General features: G+C 43.5%; 1 protein-coding gene across 8 annotated transcripts in view; it reads right to left on the bottom strand.

Moving 5' to 3' along the window:
- MYO6 (myosin VI) overlaps positions 1-20,608 on the bottom strand; it is a 909,629-nt gene that overhangs the window by 160,258 nt on the left and 728,763 nt on the right. For all 8 annotated transcript variants that reach the window (XM_078648084.1, XM_078648085.1, XM_078648086.1 and 5 more), the window contains exons 26-27: positions 15,207-15,415; positions 15,003-15,081 (exon numbers count right to left, since the gene is read on the bottom strand). In XM_078648084.1, coding sequence (XP_078504210.1) covers positions 15,003-15,081; positions 15,207-15,415 — 288 coding nt within the window. The remainder of the gene's footprint in view (positions 1-15,002; positions 15,082-15,206; positions 15,416-20,608) is intronic.

Below are 20,608 nucleotides of genomic sequence, written 5' to 3'. Positions count from 1 at the left end.
ATTAGGTACGTTTCAATTCTGTCGGATATCCTGGTTTTTCAGGATGATGTCTTGATTTATGGAAAATATTTGAAGAAACATGACATGGTACTCAGACTTGTGCTGTGAATTTTTGCTGATAAAGGAGTTATGGTCAAGAAGGAGAAATGTGAATGTTAGGTGGAAAAAAAATATTTCTAGGTCACAGTCTGTTAGGGGATGGTGTTGTCTCCCAAGACACGGTCTGGTTAAAGCAGTGGTTGAATACCCTAACCACTCATTCATGGCACTCATTCATAAGGCTCTGTGAATTTTAGGCCAGGTGTATTTCTGGATATGTTTAAAAAATGAAGAATCAAACTAATATGTTGAAGGCAACTGTCTCTTTTGTCTGAGATGAAAATTGTCAAGAAACCTCGGAGGTGGTGAAATCGGAAATTACAAATGCAAGGGCATTAAGTTCGAATGATCCTCGTAGTCCATGCACACTTACAGTGGATGCTAGTAAATATGGACTAGGAGCAGTGCTGACTCAAAGTGCCACAAAGGGTAAAGTCACTGTGAGCTATACATTTACGGTTCTCCGTGAACCAGAACTAAATTATTTAGTAATGGAAAAAGAGTTATCAACTTGTTACTGGGCTATTGAAAAGTTTAGAAAGTATGTGTGGGGAAGAAGGTTCACGCTTCAGACAGACCATAAAACTCTCATATATACCTTAAGTTGTGAAAGGATTAAATATGCAACACCATGCATAGCTCCTCTGACCACTAAGCTATAACAATATGACTTTGTTGTCAAGCACATACCAGGCAAGGACAATGTAATGGCTGATTTGTTATCCATTGCCTTTTTCTAAGGAGCCAAGAAACTTTCTTTTAAGGATGGTGTGCTCGTAAGACGTGACAAGGGCAGTGCCTCCTGCAGATATTTGGTGAAGACTGATAAAGGCTGCTTGTGAAGGTGATTTATGAGCCACCATGACAAAAAGAAGAGTCAGAGCATATTACTGGTGGCCAGCTATGGACAAAGATGTTGATGCAGAGGTGAAAGTGTGTGTGGTATGCAACAGTACAGAGACGGGTTTAATAGTGGTGATGTCTCTGTTACATCCAATCCAGCTCCCTGATAGACCTTAGGTCAAGTAAGGCATGGATGTGATTGTGCCTTTTATTTTTCTACCCCATCATAGGCACTATGCTTTTGTACTCATGGACTGCCATAGCAAATGGCCAGATGTACATTTTGTATCTGCACCTACCGAAAGCACTGCAGTAGCTTTTCTGAAGGCCATTTTTGCAAGAGAGGGTTTCCTTGAGAGTATTATTTCAGACAGTGGGGTAAAATTCGTAAAAGCAAAAATGGAAAAGTTTCTGCGAAAATCAGGTGTGACACCTCATCAGTTCTCTATACCATCCCCAAACCAATGGATTGGTAGAGAGAATGACTAGAGTGGTGGTGGAATGTATCAAGAGTGCGAAGATGAATGGTTATGATGATGTTAATTGGGCAGTGAACAGCACGTTATGGTTCTATCGCACTACTCCACACTCGACTACAAAGGGGTCTCCATTCGTGTTACTGAGGGAAAGACGGCCTTCTTCTGTTATGTATCCTGTTTGGTTGGTAAGATCCAATGGAGACACGGCTAATGGAGAAGTGAGTCAAGAAGCCATGTTTAAGAGAGTATGTGAAGCACAAGGTAAACAAAAACTCATGCATGATATTAGGAGGTGTACCAAACCACAATGTATTCAGGTGGGAGAGGTGGTACGGGTTAAAAAACCTAATTTTGTGAAAAAAGGAAATCTCAGTTATGGTGAACCAGTGTATGTGAAACAAATTGTATGGAAATGCCTTATGAGCTGTTGGGCATCATTGGTGAAATTTTTGGAAAGTGGTTAACCCCTTCTCTGCGGTTCAAATTGCGACGTGGCACTGGGGGGATATGGGGTGACCGCCACGCTTCTGTGCTCATGACTGAACCACACCGTCATGAGTCACAGGTGACGTGTGCTCATGATGGCATGGTTCCGCCATGACCACGCCCGCTCATCAATTCGCCCGCACAGGTGGGGAGTCAGTGTCGCGTGGGCGGAGCGGCCGCAGCATGACGGAACCACGACGTCATAAGCACACGCCGCCATGAGCAGGGAAGGGGTTAAGGTGTTCGCGCTATATAAAACCTTCAAAATAAATGGAAGAACATATTTGTAGGAAAACACCAACCCCAGGATCTGAAGCATCAGGTGCTTCCCAAGACGTCCAGATCACCAGAAGAGGCATAGTGTGGGTTTTGATAATCTTCAGAGATCTACTCAGGAGAAGTTCATACCTTGGAAATACAGACGAGTAACTAAGAGTAACAGTTTAGCTTGATACTTTATTTGGCATCAAACGTTTTGTGATTTATAAGTCTGTGTACAGTAAATTATTTTGTATTCATAAAAGTTGTCTGTTTATCAAACATGTGTGGTCTTTGGAAATGTATAATTTAGGCTTTTTTCTAAGTAGGCTTTCTTATCATATTTTGTTCCCAATGTTATATCTTTTGAATCGCTTTATTTTTTGTTATGATTAATTGCTTGATTTATGAAAAAAAAGCTGTTATGTGGTGTTCAGCCTCGGTGTTTATAAGGCAATGGAATGTTGGTTACTGAGTGTTCCGCTGCATTGGTCGCGTTCGATGCATTCCTGGATTGTAGTTGGGGTGCTACTGAGTTGACTCTGCGACGGAGGCTCTCGGAACATGACCAGGAACATTAAAGCAGCATTTATTCAACTTATCTGATGGTTAAAGTCTTGTATAATAAACACTCAGCTAGACCTTTCTGCCACTGCAGAGACTACTCTTCTTCCCTCAATTCTGTCCCGGTTTCAGAAACCAGGTTGATAGGGGATAGAGGCATTGAAATGTCCATGACCTCTAGTTCTGTTGTACACATTCCCTGCCTTTCTCGTGACTCCCACATTTCTCACCAGGTTAATGAGAGAGAAGGTGTCCCTTATTCTAGTAGCCAACTTTTGACCAAAGATGGGATGGTTGCCCTTGATGAAAATAATGTTGAGAGCTGCAGAATAAGTCATCCTATTGAATCAGAGTCCCCTTCGATCACTCCTTCTTCCCATGGATTAATTCAGGAGAAGGTGTCTAACAGTATGGCTAGTGAAAGTAGGGATTTAAAGAATCAGGGGCCTTCTTCACCTGTGGTTCACTTGGTCAGCAATCTAGGAGATTTTCCACTAGGAAATCATCTGATCATCATTGGTCATCCTTCTCTAAGTGGTGTACTGAACAATCTTTAAACCATACAGACTGTTAATCTCTATGAATCATTCAATTCTTCCAGGATGGTATTGAGAAGACTGTAGAGGTTGCTACTTTAAAAGAACAATGATCAGCTATAAATTTGTTTGCCTAAATTTCACGACTATAGACGTGAAGACTTGTTTGTGAACTTTGGTGATTTCCATCATAGACAAAAGACTTTTATTCAGACATTAAGTAGATTGATCAGATCATTTCGATGGCTTTTGCATCCCAGGAAACAGCCTTGTCGAGTACAGGGTAGTCCACTCATGGTATGGCTGCATCCTGGGCTGAGGCTTGTGGGCCTTCTATTGTGGATATATGTAACGCTGCTACTTAGGTTACGTCATCTACTTTTGTTTCCCAGTACAGACTGGATGTGCAGAATGCTGAATCTATGAATTTTGGTTATAGTGTATTGGCAGCTGCCAATACACTGCTTGTTATTTATAAGAGTATCAGGTTGTGTTTATTGCTCTGGTATATCCTCAGATAGCAAGTATTGGTATGAGAAAATGGGCTAAGGAGGGTAATGATTCAATTACCTACCAGCAATCTTCATTACTCTGAATACCCTTTTTCTCGTATCAATACTTACGGCCCTAACTCTCGTTCCCCTTCACAACCGGATTCCCTTCTATAGCTTAGAAAGTCACAATTAAGTGTTGTGGGCTCTGTCCCCCTTTATTACCATACTGGTGGAGGAGCATGGAGTAGGGATAGGAAGTGTTTTACTTTATGCTTTTGATTGGCTCTAGCTAAGTCATGTGGTGCCTGGGAGAGGCTAAACACATCAAATAGTAAGTATTGGTACGGGAAAAAGGGTATTTGGAGTAATGAAAATTACCGGTAAGTAAATAAATCATTGGCTTTGTTGCCAGTGCACTTGTCGGCAGTGGATAGTACAGGCTACCGTATGCGCATAAACTTTAAGTGCTGCACATGGATCAGAGTCTGCCTAAAAACCTGGATAGTGTGCATAGATAGAAATGCCAAAATAGAGAATAAATTCTCTCAGAAATGCAAAATACTGGAAGAGGTAAACAGCGGAACTCTGCAAAGATTTGTAGCAACAAAAACAATTGGAGCCAAGTAAATAGGCTGTGTTGCGTTAAACGTCTTACTTCATTCAGTGTGTTTGCTAGAAAACAACATTGCTAAATGCCTACTAGCATCATGCACGACTGCCCTCAAACAAATAAATTACTGAAAAGCATAACTTTGTACAAAGTAGAAAGTGACAGCTGTGCTCTGCTGCCTGCGGTAAACAAAACACCCCCATAAATGACTTTACGACACATTTATCATGGCTTTTGTTTTCTTGACGTGATGTGCACGAACCGCCAATAATTGTGCCGTATACAAAATTACAGCGGATTGCTTTCTTTATAAGTTTTATTGGTGACAAACTTTGTCAGGATTCTCTGAATATATTTTCAAGTAGCAGACTTGATGTTAGTGTCCTGTGAAAATGAGTTGTCCACATGATTCCGTAATATACAAATCATCAGCCTCTCTTCCAAATTTCCTTAATTGTATGACAAGAAATACATATGAAAAGTCGGCCCTTTCCCTAGTGTGGGGACCGAACGCTGGTCTTCGCTTGAGAGGCATAGGACATCTTTTTAATTATGACCATCTTTATTATTTTCTTTAAAAGTACTCCATCCATTAATTGTATAGAAAATGGTTAAACAAGAAACAGAGAGCCGATGAAAAAAATACAACAATTCTATTTGCACGAATGAAGACAACTAATTCATAACCAGCTATACAACCCCTTTGTAAACAAGTGGTTCCTATGAAATGAGGAACATTAATCTAGGAAGCTTTGTCCGCATTTTAATGCTACATCACAAAACGTCTTGATTTCATTGATAAGGAATAGGGCTCCACCTACCGAATTTCAGGCGACCATCCGAAGGGGCAGAACTGAAAGAAAAGCACCAAGGTATCTGAGTTGATTTCCCCAGTTTTGCAATGTGGGGCCATGGACTTAAATACCATGGACTTAAATACAAACAAATTCCATTACGGGTGATTGAAACTAGGGGAAGAACACAGAGTGGATATTTCACATTCAGCATTTTCAACCAGAGGAGGGTGGAGCTAAGTTAATGAAGAAATGCTCATGCCATCACCCACGTGATGCTCTCTTAAGCATATCCCAGATTGGACATGCCGCAGTCATCGAAAAAATTAATTCTCTGCTTCGGCCCTGCACATTGCAGGAGCTACCGACCACTGGTGTGATGATCAAATCAAATCAAATCAGGTGTTTGCCATGCCCGACTACTCACCCGTAAGGGTCTCAAGGCACGGGGTGGGGGGGTTCGCAGGTTCCAGTCCATCAAGGAGGAGGTCTGTCGAAGAGTCAGGTTTTGAGGTTTCTTGCGAAGATGGGGAGCGATGTTATCTGTCTGAGGTGGGGCAGAAGGTCGTTCCAGGCTCTGGCCGCGTGGAAGGAGAAGGAGCGGCCTCCCGATCTGGCCTTTCTGGTGCGGGGGACCACAGCGTAGGAGAGCTGGGCTGATCTTGGGTCCTTTGGGGTGTGTGGAATTTGAGCCGGCTATTCAGGTATTCTGGTCCAGTGTCGTGGAGGGCCTTGTGAGCGCGGGTTAGCATCTTGAAGGTGACTCTAGCTTCGATGGGGAGCCAGAGGCGTGTGCGCAGATGCTGGGAGATGTGGCAGTGTCTTGGCAGGTTGAGGACCAGTCTTGCGGCGGCGTTTTGGATGTTCTGTAGCTTGCGGGTGAGGTTTTTGTTTATTCCGGCATAGAGTGCGTTGCCGTAGTCGAGCCTGCTGGTGACCAGGGCGTGAGTGACGTTCATTCTGTGTTCGAGGGGGATCCATTTGAAGGTCTTACGTTGGCGGCGGAGGGTGTGGAAGCAGGAGGACGAGACGGAGTTGCTCTGGCGGTCCATTATGAGCTCTGAGTCCAGGATGATTCCGAGGTTGCGTGCGTGGTCGGGCTTCCGAGGGTGGGGGGCCACCAGGTGTCATTCCAGGTGTCTGGGTTTGGGCCCATGATGAGTACTTCCGTTTTGTTGGTGTTTAGTTGTAGGCAGCTGTTTTTCATCCATTTGGCGACGGCTTCCATGCCTTCTCGAAAGTTGTGTATGGCGGTGTTGGGTTCGTTGGATAGGGAGAGGATGAGTTGGGTGTCATCTGTGTATAACACAATGTTGAGTCCGTAGGTTCTGAAGATGGGGGGCGAGCGGAGCCATGTAGACGTTGGAGAGCGTAGGGCTGAGGGAGGAACCCTGGGGGACTCCGCAGGTGGTAGCTGTAGGGTCCAAGAGGAAAGGGGAAGTCTGACCCGCTGCCTTCTGCCGGTGAGGAAGGAGCGGATCCAGTTGAGGGCCTTGTCTTGAATCCCTGTGTTGTGGAGTCTGCGAATTAGGGTGCCGTGAGATGATGCTCTGTGCAAGCAAATGAAACTATCTCTCCCTAAAGCAATGATTAAACCTCAAAATGCCTGCAGATATCTGAGCAGTAGAAGTCATTTGCTCGAGTCCAAAGACCACATTCGATAACCCTAAGACCAAGATAATGATAAAAAAAACTACTTTGAACGGGTTGTCACAACTCAAACATACAGTTTTTTGGCAACATATTTTATAGGGAGTTTCATGACATTCACGGCAAAAAATTAGTGACAAAACAGTGGGTAAAATATTCCAATCTCTTAAGGAAGGTTGGACATAGTACAAAGCGGTGCACTACATGACAACCAAGTCAACACAACCATCTCCCTCCCCCCACCCCAAAGCCTGGTCTGAATGTAACAATCCTATCATCTACTCAAAGTGAGCAGCTGCATGGGTTGCTCGTCCCTTGGGACAACACTGTAACTTGTGTGAAAAGAGGGACAGGATGCTTTGCAGCTTGTAGAGACATTTTTTGCTGCTCCAAGGTAAAGAATTTTCCATAGTTCAGAAGGGAAGTAACAAGGGCATGAAGTAGGTTTTTCTGGCAGATACAGGAATAATGTCCAGGGTTTTCTCAACATTTTGAAATTCCGCAACATTTCTTTGTGACCTTCCTGATGTGAGTCTCAAAAGAGAGTTTGGGGTCCAGCCAGATACCTAGGTTTTTTGCTTCCTACTTTGGTATAGACGTGGGGCCCAGAATCTGGGGGCCACTAAGCTGAGGACCTAATGGAGGGGGACTTCCACATGATTAGGACCTCTGTTTTACTGCTGTTCAATTTAAGGCAGTTACTCGACATCCAGGAGGCAAGGTCACTCAAGCAGGAGGAAAACTGGGTGGTTGCTTCCCCCGAGTTTTGGGAAAGGTTGACAATAAGTTGTGTGTCATCCGCGTATGACATGATGGTGACATTGTGTTTTTCCACAATCTCTGCCAAGGGTCTGATATAAGGGTCAGAAAGAGTTGGACTTAGAATTAAGCCCTGTGGAGCCCCTTGTGAGAGTGGCATGTTTTTAGAGATATGTGGACACTACGCAACTTGAAAACTGCGATCCTAGAAGAAAGAGGTCATCCATTTTAGGGCTACTCCCTCTAACCTGCCCAACCCAAGTCGCTATAGGGGTAGTTTGTGGGATACCCTGTCAAAGGCTGTGCTGAGGTTAAGTAAGACCAGAGCTGCAGTCTGACCCTCATCCGCACGCTTACGTAGTGTCTCAATAGCAAGAAGCAGTGCTGACTCTGTAGAAAGCTTGGCTCTAAAACCTGATTGCATGGGATGGAATAGGTTGTTCTGATTGATGTGGACAAACAATTCAGAGTTCACCACTTTCTCTCCTATTTTAGAGAAATAAGGCAGGAGTGAAATGGGGCGTATATTATCCAGTAGACCCGGGTCAGCTGATGTTTTTTTCTTCAAGGGGAGGACGATCGCTTGTTTCCACTGACACAGGACCACATCACAGCGGAAGGAATCTCCAAAAGCTGCCGAACATAAGGCAGTATTGCATTGAGTCCTTCACTGATGACCTTCGGTGAGGCTGGGTCCACAGGGGAGCCAGATGTAATACTTAAGGCTACATCATGTAACTACTCCAGCATTGGAGGGGAAAACTCGGAGAGGGCATTGCTCACATATGTGTGATTTCTGTCAGGGTGGAGGAGAGAACCATTATGAGCCTCATAAGTGAAAGAGTAGTATATAGCTACTTTCATAGCAAAGAAATCGGTAACCTGGTTACAGGACTCGAGAGACCTAGGGACGGGGGCCACTGTTCTCTCTAATGAGGATAGATCTTTAAGGATGGAGAACAATGAAGTGGAAAACACCACCAGATGATGGTTAGATCATGGTACCGCCAGCTGGGCTTCAACCTCAATCTCCATGCAGTTAGAAAGGGTGGGATCTAATATATGACCCCTTCTGATGGGTTCGTCGCGTGGTTTTGAGATCTAGCTGGAGAGCAGCTAATTCCTGACGAGGGAATGCGTTTCGGTGTTCGTATGGGAGTCAAGAAGTATATTAAGATTGCCAACAATTAATACTCAGATTGCTATGGCGCAATGCTGGTTGGACCACCGTCTCCACCAGCCTCAAGATAAAATTAGCCGCCGGGCCAGGAGGCCGATTAATCAGGACGCCTTTAAGCGCAAAGTTATCAACCGCTGCGATAGTAAAAAAGGCAGCTTCACAGTTGTCTATGTTATCCACTTTCATGGTGCATTTTAAAGAAAGTTTATGGATAATGGCTATCCCTCCTCCGCACTTAATGGGGCGATCCTGTCTAAGGATACCGTAATTGGAGGGAAGGGCTTGTAAAATCTCGGGGGCAAAGTCCTCATTCAGCCATGTTTCCGTGAGAAACATGTCTTCAGGTTGATTGTCAGTAAGACAATGATAGATTTAAAGCTGATGCTTACTGAATGACCTACAATTATTAATTAAAAACTTTAATTTATAGAATATCATGGGACCTACCTTCAACAAGGTCAATTTGAACGGCACTGCGTACAGCAGAGTTGGTCTGACTCAGCAGATAAGGTGTGGTGAAATGATTCCAGATTCGGAGGTTCTAATTCTTTTAAGCATTAAGTCGAGTACCTCAAAGGATGACCGTTCATGAAATGGGCAGGGGTTCTGGCCCCGGCCGGACGCGTGCAGACAGGCTTGCCTCAGGCGCGTCTTGAGTCCACGGGCATTGAGAAGAAGACCGCCTCCGGGAGCGTGGCAAGAGCAGACCAATCCAAGGCAGCAGTGAGTGGAGCGAGATGACTGGCCGCGCCCTGCACTCGGTCTAGAGAATGGGGTGGAGCCAGGCAACTCCGGCACCAAGGTGCTACACCGTATCTACACAAATTAAATTTTAAATACCATTATTTAATTTTTTAGAGCCTTAAGATATTTAAAAATGTGGCCTTTGCATCCAATTAAGCAGAACAGATTTACTGCCATGTTTCTCTGTGTTGCCAATTTCTTTGTGCCAGAGTTTTTACAAATTAAATGTATAAGTTGAGGTTCACATTTTGCTTCGGGATGTTTCTTTTTTGGCACAACTCTGATGCAAAATCTCATTTGTTAAATGTTATAATAAGCTCATGACAGACCTGCTCAACATACGTGCAATGTGTTAGGATCTGATGTCACTTCCTGTGAGTTTATGGGTTGTGATGGCACTTCCTGTGAAGCCACGCCATGATGTTGCGCTGTGTTGTTATGCGCCATGATGTCACTTGCATACTGCCTAACTTGGTTAGTCCCCCCACTTCTTTTTCTTAGGACTTGTACCTTGACTATGGCTTTGTAGTATACAGTATTGAAAACACTTTCATTCTGAGATGATGAGTCTGTTAAAGAACTAAAACGAGTCTCTTTGAAGTTACTTCCATGGCAATTAATGGTGGTACTGCTACATAGTTCATGTTTGTTTCACCCTGAGAGTGAGGGCAAAATTGAAGAGCCTGACAGGGACCCGTTTTAGCACCTGCTTTTTTAGAGCTACCGGTGCTCAGCACTGGCAGAACACTGCCCACTTAAAGCCCTGGGAATGGGGAACGCATTGGTCCGTCCGAAGGGCAGCATATAGACCTGTGATTGCTCGGTGTCTACCTATACACAAGACATGGCATCCTTGTAGGGAGGAAGGGAGGCTCTTCCTGTCCCTGTCGCCAGCACAACCACAGCAGCGCAGTGACTGTATCTCGTGGAAGAGAAAGTGACCTGCTGGTAAGTCGTAAGTTATCTGCCTGTCCTCAACTCAGACATCTAAGATAGTACCATGGGCCATCGCAGAAGCCTTTTTTATTTTTGAATAATTACTTGGTCAACAACTGTCCACGTTTACAAAAATGCCTAATGGGTGAGGGTCAATACTCTTTAAGACATAGCAGTAATTAATGCACGACATCAGTAAATTGCATACTACAAATTCAGCTAGTTGAATCAGTTACATCAAGAGTTGACAGCGGTCTTAAGTGAATAATGTTTGCTGTCATAACCATGAATAACATTATAATTTACAGATTTCGATTTATAATCTCAATATAAATGTGTTCTCATGAAGCTGGAGTGTAAGGAAGGGCTACAGGCACAACTATTTCACAAGTTGTGCTTCATTCACCTATTCTGTAAAATGGTGTTTCAAGTTGCAAGATTTTTCCATTTCGGCGAACGTTTTATATGGCTGTGGCAGAAGAGGTTTTTCTTCTCTAGAGAAATATTGACAATGTGAGTGAATGAAAATAATCTCATAAAACTCCGTATTGAACCAGTTCTTTCTATCATATACCCACCAACAGAAATGGCTTTGCCTGATAGCGTGAGCCATGGTGCACTTTAGAAATAGGTAGAACCCAAATCAATAAAGCAAGCATTGTGCCAAGCAACAACAATAAATAGTCATAGGAGTTAAAAAATAAATGTACTTAACCACAACAAGATCACAAAGGTTCAAATCAGTGTTGTGACCTGACGTAGCACAACATTAAATGGATTTTGTGAGCACTGGCTCAGTTATTCTAATCTGTAAAGTGATCACATCAAGAACAACTCATATGCCAGGCATGACAAAAGTCAGAAATGTACACCATTGTGTTACTCCAAAATTTTTAAGGATTCGCAAACAATCTCAAATATTTCTGGAAATATATGGCTCCCGGAGTCTATTGATCAAATTCATATGTAAATCTTGCAGAAATGCACACCTGACCATGTAACATGTTTCTCCTCCACAGTCATGACATTTTGCCCTACGGCGCAACTCCTTCCCTAACACACACATGATATGCAGGGCTGTTCCCTTTACTTTTACCGTACACACCCTTCATAAGCACTTTGCCCTTACTTTAACAGGAATACATGCACATGGGTTAGAATAGAAAAGTATGTGCAAAATGATAGTGAAAGACCCATTAAATAATCAACTACATTTATAATGGCTGAAGTCGCGTCTCATGGTTATCACTCTCCCCGAGAGAAACCTAAGCTATCCTTACATTCTGATAAGCTTCTGCAATGGTTACCAAAATGTATCTACTGGTTTACGGGTAGCCCATCATGATGCTCAAGTTATCTACAACTATTTAAAAGTACTGCTGGGAGGAGACGGTCAAGATTAATGGATCCAACTTGAGCTCAGAGTATGCTTTTCCCATTTTAAACTTGTTGCCCTGCTCAAAGAATCCAGTACATCAGGTAGTAATCCATTTTATAAATCCCTGAATTTGACAATCTACCTAAACCATCCCAGCTTTCAAACAGGGAGAGGCATTTAATTGATTCATGTTACAGCATTGAACAATCTCAATGTTCAACACTCCATCCATCATGCCCTTTGGTTTAGCTTTGTTCGCCCTAAGTTGGTAGGGTATGCCCAGACGTGGGTCCCTTGCTCACTTTGCCACAGGATTCAAGCAAGCCTGGCTGATGACGGCTGATTAGCCAGAAACCGGTCCCTGGATGCTTGTTTCCGGTCCAGGGAAGATATGGCTTGGCATTTCAGGCTGGACTGTTCCCATGAGGCACAGGGTAAGACTGATTTGCATATGGCCATGTCTGAACTGGGGTGGCAGAGTGAGCTAAAGAATGATGATGGATTTAACCCAGATCAGTTGACTGGGGGTGCTTTAATCTGAGGATAATAGCAGACACAGAGGGTCTTGTAATATTTTGTTTAGCAGGTATTAAAGCTGCCATAGGCATCCTGAGTGACTGACTTGTTCTGGCTTTGATCGCATTATTTCTAGTTGGGTAAGCAGGGTCTGTTCAGCTTTTCTCTTTTGAGCACAGATGTATGAAACACGATTTATTAGGACGGCGCCAGTCCATATCCATTTGGCTGAAGAAAAATTCCCACAAATCTACATCTTTGAGGCAGGCAAAAACTCCTCATTGGCCTTTCATCTGATCTGGACAACAGCACTAGAAAACAGCACTGGTGGATTGCCTATAACCGATGTCCATGGCAAAAAAACACAGTGGGTACAGAGACCATGTCATGTAATATAATGCAAGGTGAATTTGTATGCGCTGCTTGTCACCCGTGAGAGTATCCAGGCGCTGTCACTGTCAATAGTGGCTTTAATAAACCAGATAGTTTAGGTTGGATTTGTCAACCTCAAAATAATTACAGTATCTGCTGCTTTCCGGTTTACCTACATAAAGTCTGGCATTGAGGACCCTTGATACTGCTTAGGGCTGTCAATGCTAGTGCTCTTTACTTGCACCCAAAAGAAGAGCTCACAGAAAACTAAATATGCAGAAGCTAGGATTTTTACCAAGACTCATTTGCCACCAGCACATGACACCTGCGTAAACTAAAATAAATGTACAGGATTTTCGTGTGTCTTGCAAAGCACACAATGTCATCACTTGGGATACTAGTAAACACATCCAGGAGAATCCCTTTGTCCTGTCGATGCTAAGCTACTAGTAACATCACAGCACAGTAGATTGAGAGGCGGACAAGCAGCGTGAAGCAATCATCTATCACACAGAATGACCTTCTCAGGGAACATTATTTACTCAGACCTTTCTGTTCATTCAACAACCATCACTTCTGACAATTTTTAACACAACAGTCAGTGCTGGCTGGGCATCTAGGATGTAGGTATGTACTGTGAGATCTATGCAACTCCTTCACTCACAAAAAACAGTCTGCTTAAGTTCACAAAGATGTCTTCTGCCAGGGAGAGAGCATCCTTTAAGTGATTCCTAGAAGCAGGTGTTCATGCACAGGGCACCGGTGAATCTGCAAAGCAGAAAGTTCACCTTCAACTGCACCTGATGGAATAAAATACTACAACCCTGCCGATGGCAACAAAAGAATTGTGTAGTTAAGAAACTGAACATACCGCATGGAAGAAGCGGAACCTAATACCTATTTAGAAAAGAAGCAACCACGAGCTGTCAATAGATAAATTCATTCTCTTGCAAGTTGGCTTAGCAAACAGATCATAGGGAGATTACGCTTCAGGTATGAATCCATGTTAGTCAACATCTACATAGATCCCCTGACAGTGGTTTTAGAAGAGGTTCAGTGTGCTGACTGACATGTAATCAGCTCACTTGGGGCAATTACTTTTAAAAACAAAAGAACAATACTTGAGTACAGTTATTAACAGCATCAGCATGTATTTATTTGTGTACATTCAGTATAAAGTAGCCATGCGCTGCAATCAATGTACAATTCGACTTGCTGCAAGACTTTGAGTCCAACTTATTTGTGAGACTTCTTTGCAAAAGGGCAACTGACTTGAAGTTCAACTATTATTGGTTAAACATACATTGCGGAATGGATTGTGCATTAGTCTTAAATCACAGGCGCTTCTTGCGTGAGGGTAGAGTTCATAAGCTATTTTACAAAATGAGGAGGCCTAGCCATTAACTTTCCACTGGGCCTGCAATGTGCAAGTAGCTAGAGTCAACATAGTATAAATAACTGATGAAACATATTTCAGTTCTCTATAGATGTGAACAATTGTTTTCTGTATGCATATTATAACACAAAAAAGTAACAACATTGAAAGAAAGGGATTACTAATGCTAACCGACACATTGGTTCCTTTTCAATAGCTAGTTCTATTCTTTATTCTGGAAACCATTCAATATATCATAACATTCATGTTTATATTGGCCAGTTTTCCCTACAGCCACTTGCTCCCCTACATGCCTAATTTTTGTCTCTCCATTTATTGCTTCAAATTCACCAAGGTTATCTTTCCATTCACCTTGGCCATCTTTCCATTCTTTATGTACCTATATATCAAATTGGTCTTGGGCTATGGGGTCATCATGTACGAGCCGTCTCTGTCAACAGTCGCGGCGACTACAGGGTTTTTTCAAAGGGTTAGCGGCAACAGCATCATTTTACACAGTTCCTGCAGATCCTAATGTTATGAGAAAGGGCTGTCAATAGAACAAGAGCCATGCTTCGTCCTGATCCCTGTCAAAAGCCAACACAAGTTTCTTATGGGAAAGCATAAGCAGAAATCTCGTCCTTCATTTTTCTCACTCTTAAACAAACACAAACACCTCCAAACAAAAATAAACATTTCCCCAAATACATACACCCTCACTATCTCATCTCTTTAAACCCCAAAGGAGGACATTTCCTCCTAGTGACCAAATGTACGGCACACACTATTCAGAAGTCGCACTGTCAAATGTTATATATAAATCGGAGTTGATTGGAGTTTTGGGGTGAATGTGGTAAGAACAAAGTCTAAATTTACAGAATAAACGATGAATTAAGAGTAGCAAAAAGTAATTTCAGTTCAAAACTAACCTGCATCCGCTTTTCTTCCTCTTCCCTTTTTTTCCTTTGTTCTTCCTCCTGCTTTCGTTTTACTTCAATCTCAGCTTTGCTGATGAAGAGAAATCAATCGAGAAGATAAACAAGAGAAAATATTTCGAACTGTAAGAAGAGCAATATCTGCGACACATATTTCAGTCATTGCATTACAATAATTCATCGTTATTCATCACTCACAGCCGCCTCTCGTCCTCTTCCTTCTTGCGAATTGCCTCCTCTTCTTCACGTCTTTTCCTTTCTCTTTCCATTTCCTCCTGAATGCGCTTTAGTCTTTCTGCTTCCTCCTCCTGTTGTTTCTTTTTCTGTAGGGAACTAAGAAGCTGTTCTGAACTTCTAACCAAGGAATCATGTTCCTTCTGTATCTGTTCCCTGGTCATTATTGTTGTCTGCAAGAGGATTAGAAGGAAAGGCAAATTACATCACATGGTTAACAAAGAAAACGTGGAAGCAATCTTGGCAACAAAATACATTGTTTTTTTAAACATGTACACCACTATATAAATAATACAGCAAAGGATGAAAAGATCTTCCAAAATGCATGACTAATAGGAACCTAGCACTCACCATCAAGTAACGTGCCGCGGTATTCTCAAGGGGGGGTGAATTCACCCAACTTCCTATGGTCAACAAAATGACTGAATAAATAGTAACCCAGCCTCAAGCACAGGCAAAAGATTCCAATGACAGTTCAACATGCAATAATTTAAGCGTCAGGTGTTCTATAGTGGTTTTATTTTCAGCCTTCCCATGCTTCGTTGCAAAGGCATCCCACCCTATGAGTTCATCAGGGCTGTAAATTGTCCAAAAAATTTATACTTCACTGCTTATCTCTTGAATGGCATTCCTGACCCAAAGTATATAATCCAACTAGCAACACCAATCCATACTATTGAATAAACGATCCACTTCCAGGGTACGTACAATCACCTCTCTTGGCCGCCTTGCATATGCGGTATCCCTCAGCAAAATATATATTTGGATATACCACATATGCAGGGCGGACAAGAGATACTCTGGGTCAGGAATTCCAACCAAGAGATAAGGAGTGAAGTATGCATTTTTGACAATTTGCAGCCCTTATGAATTCGTAGGGCGGGACGCCCTTTGCGACGAAACACGTGCTGGCTAAAAGATTTAAAGATGTTCAGTACTATCCAAATGCCAGGTTAAGTAACACAAAAAACTCTATTTTGTTCAACAAGTAAACAAACTCATTTTGTGCTCCCTCTTCACCATCCATGGATGAACCTAATGGAAGAGCTAACATTGCATGCTCGAAAGTATGGCAGTGGAGTGAAAAAAGTGATTTTTTTCTGAAGTGTACTCCCTACCTAGAACGTTTCTGAATCGACTTTAAAAGCTCATTTTAGAATTACATTAATTTTATGTCAATATGTGTAGGTTGAAACTTCAGGGAGTCCGTTAGCAGTTTTGCCGGAAGAGGAGGAGCAAGGTGATACTGCGGAGCGGAGGGTGCAACGCAAGCCGAAAGCCGTACCCGCACCCATACCCGCAGCCGAGGCAAAAAGAAGGCACGGGCGGGCAGCGGGTTTCTTAGCAAGTGTTGGCAAATATCGGCTTTCAGCGCGGGGGGGGCCTACCCGCACTTCAGGCTGAGCGGCCGCCGTCCTCATTGCACTAGCACCGGCGTGCAGTTGGATAGTGCGGATGAGAGCTTGGCGTTTGGTGCTTTGGGATCGGAAAACGGAGGAGCACAGCGGAGAGCGCAGCACTCGAGCGGCGTTCATGTGAGGAGGCGAGAGCTGTGGTACCTTTGGTCCGCTACCCCACGGGGCTCCTTCAGGCTCCTCCAGGCAAGTGCAGCAAGGGAAGCAAGGAAGCAAGGTGAGCCACCCTGTCATACTGCCCCTGTACTATCTCGCCTCACCACACAGAAGCAACTCTCCCTGACAGCGCTGCCAGCCTCACCTTGACCGCAGGGAAACGTGAACGAAGGCAGGGGGAGCAGTGATTAAGTGACTGCGAGAAGCGAGGAGGGCTGTAACAAGGGGGACCAAACACGCTGATTACCTGGTGTTGCTGACTGCGGTGGGAGCCTTGTCCCTGGGCAGAGAAGCTCCGTTGTTGCTGCGCTGACCCCTCGCCGCCACCGCACTTCGGACCTGTGCGTGGCCGCTGAGAAGGGGTAAAACTACACATCTCATCATTCCCGGCCATAGGAGTGCAGCGGGACCACGCCCACAACCGCGTCTGGTCACGCTAAAAGCGCGAGACTCTTTCCGCATCGCGGGAGCACCGGGCGAAGCCCGGGCCAAGGGCGGGCCCGTCCTACCCCGTCATAGACCGGAAGAGACTGGACTGGGCCCCCCCTCCAACAGCATATACAAGGTAACTTCTCCATCCTGTTTGATAACATCATATCATTATAGTTCGGTAACATAACATACAAATACACAACATCGGAGTTGGCCAGCCCCTGTTTTCGTATAATTATCAGATTACCATCCTACCCTACAAAATATGTCACCAAGGGGCTCTAGAAGTAAAACGCTCCAAAACATGGCCAAACCAGTTGGTCCTATTGATCAATTTATCACTAAAGCCAACCAAACAATCGACCAAACTATAATGCTACTAGACCGTCGAGTATCATACGAACTGGAACAAGCAAGACACTCGTCACTGGGACCCCTGACATTAGCGCAAACACCGACAATCCATCCGGAGAAGGCACCTGCCCCGGAAACGTGCGCGGACATTCATGGCATCCCAAATCTAGTCGACCTGTCAGCGTCCTTGTCATTGCTGGACTCACAATTGACCCAGGTGCTCGAACAAACACCCGACATCGTTGCAAGTCCTCCTCTGCTGGACAATGATCCTGTCCAGAATGATCAAAGGGGGCTAAGGGAGGGAGCAATTCCGAAACAGAAGAGTTTAAGTAAAAAAAAGAAAAAAACCAAAGATACTAAAAACTCTAACACAAATAAGTTACAACATAAGCCATGTCAGAAGAACCAGAGAGAGAGAAACAGAACAACTGAGCAAAGACAGGAAAATAACAACCTTAACGAAGTATCAGCAGACAATAGTACTATCAATTTTCATCTCATCGAGGTGGATAACAGCGTGAATGAAAGTAATAACAACAATATGTACAAGGAAAATCCAGATTCGAACTCAGATAAAGGAAATAAATTAATCAAGTCAGACCAGCATCTGATGGCACGGATAGCTGATATAATAAAACATCAGCTAAACCCATTCAAAGGAGTCTGGAAGTTATAGAAAAGCAGATAGCAACATTAGTGGCTATTTCAAAAAATCCTGCAAATTCAAGAAATCAAGGGGTGACAAATATGGGAGGGTCAAAAACTATAACTGGTAACATAAAGCCAGGACAAACTTCCAACAATGTCACGACCGCAACCAATAGCCTTACCACCAAGATAGGAGAAACTGTTAATAACCCAACTAACTCCTCTGCTATTCAAAAAACTAAGTCCCCCTAAAAGCCCCCCAGGAAAGTTTCAGACCCGCAGAAAAACCCTCTTCCAACAAACATTCCTCCAAGACCACTCCTAATAAATACTCCTCATCACGAGGAACCGCTAAGACATAACACCCAGGCAGAACGGATAAAGAAGAGATGGACCAAAGCTATAAACCTCCCCCCTGAGGCAACCCCTTTTGTAGCTATTCTAACAGGGGTCCCAGAATTGAGTCATGATACAGATGAACCAACCTGGTCCTTATTAAATAAAGTTCGCCACTGGTTGAACATCAACAGACCAAATCCGCAAAATGATGTCACCAGAATCACCACAGCTAGAAGGGTTTCATGGATAGGTCATCAACAAAAATCAATCCAGGGCGACTGTGTTATAGTCAATTTTGAAAACCCCCGGGCAGTGGAATATATCTGTTCCCGGGATACAGTGGACAGGAATGGAGGTATAAACATCAAACGTCTATCCTTTTTCTATCCCCCGACATGCCAGGTCTCTGAAGGCCCAAATTGGTCCTCAAATTGGTCCTGGAACCAGCCAGAGTACGAACAAAGGGGCTGGAATCAGGGAGAATGGGGGCAGGAAAACAAACAAAGGGGTTGGAATCAGGGAGAATGGGGGCAGGAAAACAAACAAAGGGGTTGGAATCAGGGAGAATGGGGGCAGGAAAACAAACAAAGGGGTTGGAACCAGGGAGAATGGGGGCACGAAAACAAAGAGTGGGGCGATTGGAAAACCAATGGCAGGAGAGTACAACAACAACCACATAGAGAATTCTGGGGTGGAATACCAACTTTTAATAGTTACAGCTGTCTAGAGATGGTTGATTGACCACCAACACAAAGGGAGCATGACATGTTCAGCCCCACAAACATCAGAGACACATCCACATATACATCAGAACACCTCACAATCATTCTTTCCAATGAGGGCCCGCCTACATCAGTTACAGGGCCAATAGGTTTAAATGGTTCAAATGGTTTAAATGAGATAATTGAACAGCTCACCATGGTAGCCCCAACAACAGAGTTCCCTCTTTCTCCTGAGGACCACACCGGTACTCTTTCTCCTTCACAAATTAGTACAGAGGAGCGGGGAGGTGCTCCAAATTCGACTTGCGAACTACAGCCAAGTTATCCTGAAGAAAACAGTACTGAGAGCAGGATATTAATCCCCACAAGTCTTAAATCCGAACTAAGGCTATTATTTTGGAACGTGGCGGGTTTAGCCACCAAATATTCTGAAGATAGTTTCCTGCACCTGGCACACTTGAGTAATGTAATTTGCCTTCAGGAAACTTGGCTCAATGATCCAATCCATCTTATAGGCTATAAAACATTCTTTTCAGCAGCAATAAGATCGAATGCAGGTAGGAGCAAAGGCGGGCTAATAACATACTTATCGAATCTCTGGCCCTGTCGTGAAATAACCCTCTCGAAGTTAGAACAAAATTATCAGCTTATTAACCTGCGCGGAACTAGACACGAGGTCTATACCATCATAAACTTTTACAACAACATGACCCTACTCGAATCAACTAGGGTTTTAGGCGAAATCTTTCATCTGGTACGTGATCTCGCAACAAAATATGTAAAGGACTTCCACACAGTAATTTGGGGAGGTGACTTTAATCTTCACTTATGTAACAAAAGCGATACCCCCAACTGCGGGATTATGGACGAAGACGGAAATTGTCTAACCCATTTCAATCATACATCTGAGGGTAATAACATGCAGACGATGATGACTGGATTGGACATGGGGTTTGCCAATAAGATAAAAATACTCCTAACAGAATTTCTCCCAACCTTTCATGGCAGGGGCCTTAAAAGCTTGATTGATTACATCTTAGTGTCTACTAATAAAGCTTCAAACATTAAGACCTTTGAAGTACATAACAATGCGCTTAGTGACCATTCTCCCATCAGCATAACACTCCAGGAACCTAAACTGCATAATAGGGATGATAAGGTCCAGTTAAGTTTGTTACACCAGCAGTTATTAACACTGGATAGGTTAAACGGCTTTGCATTAAAATGGGGGAAAATAGACCAGGACGCCACAATCATGAAGATAGTAAAATCAAGCAGAAATGACATAGAAAGATGT

The sequence above is a fragment of the Lissotriton helveticus genome, chromosome 6 (genome assembly GCF_964261635.1).
Source record: "Lissotriton helveticus chromosome 6, aLisHel1.1, whole genome shotgun sequence".
NCBI lineage: Eukaryota > Metazoa > Chordata > Amphibia > Caudata > Salamandridae > Lissotriton > Lissotriton helveticus.
This window is presented reverse-complemented; position numbering and strand designations above follow the sequence as displayed.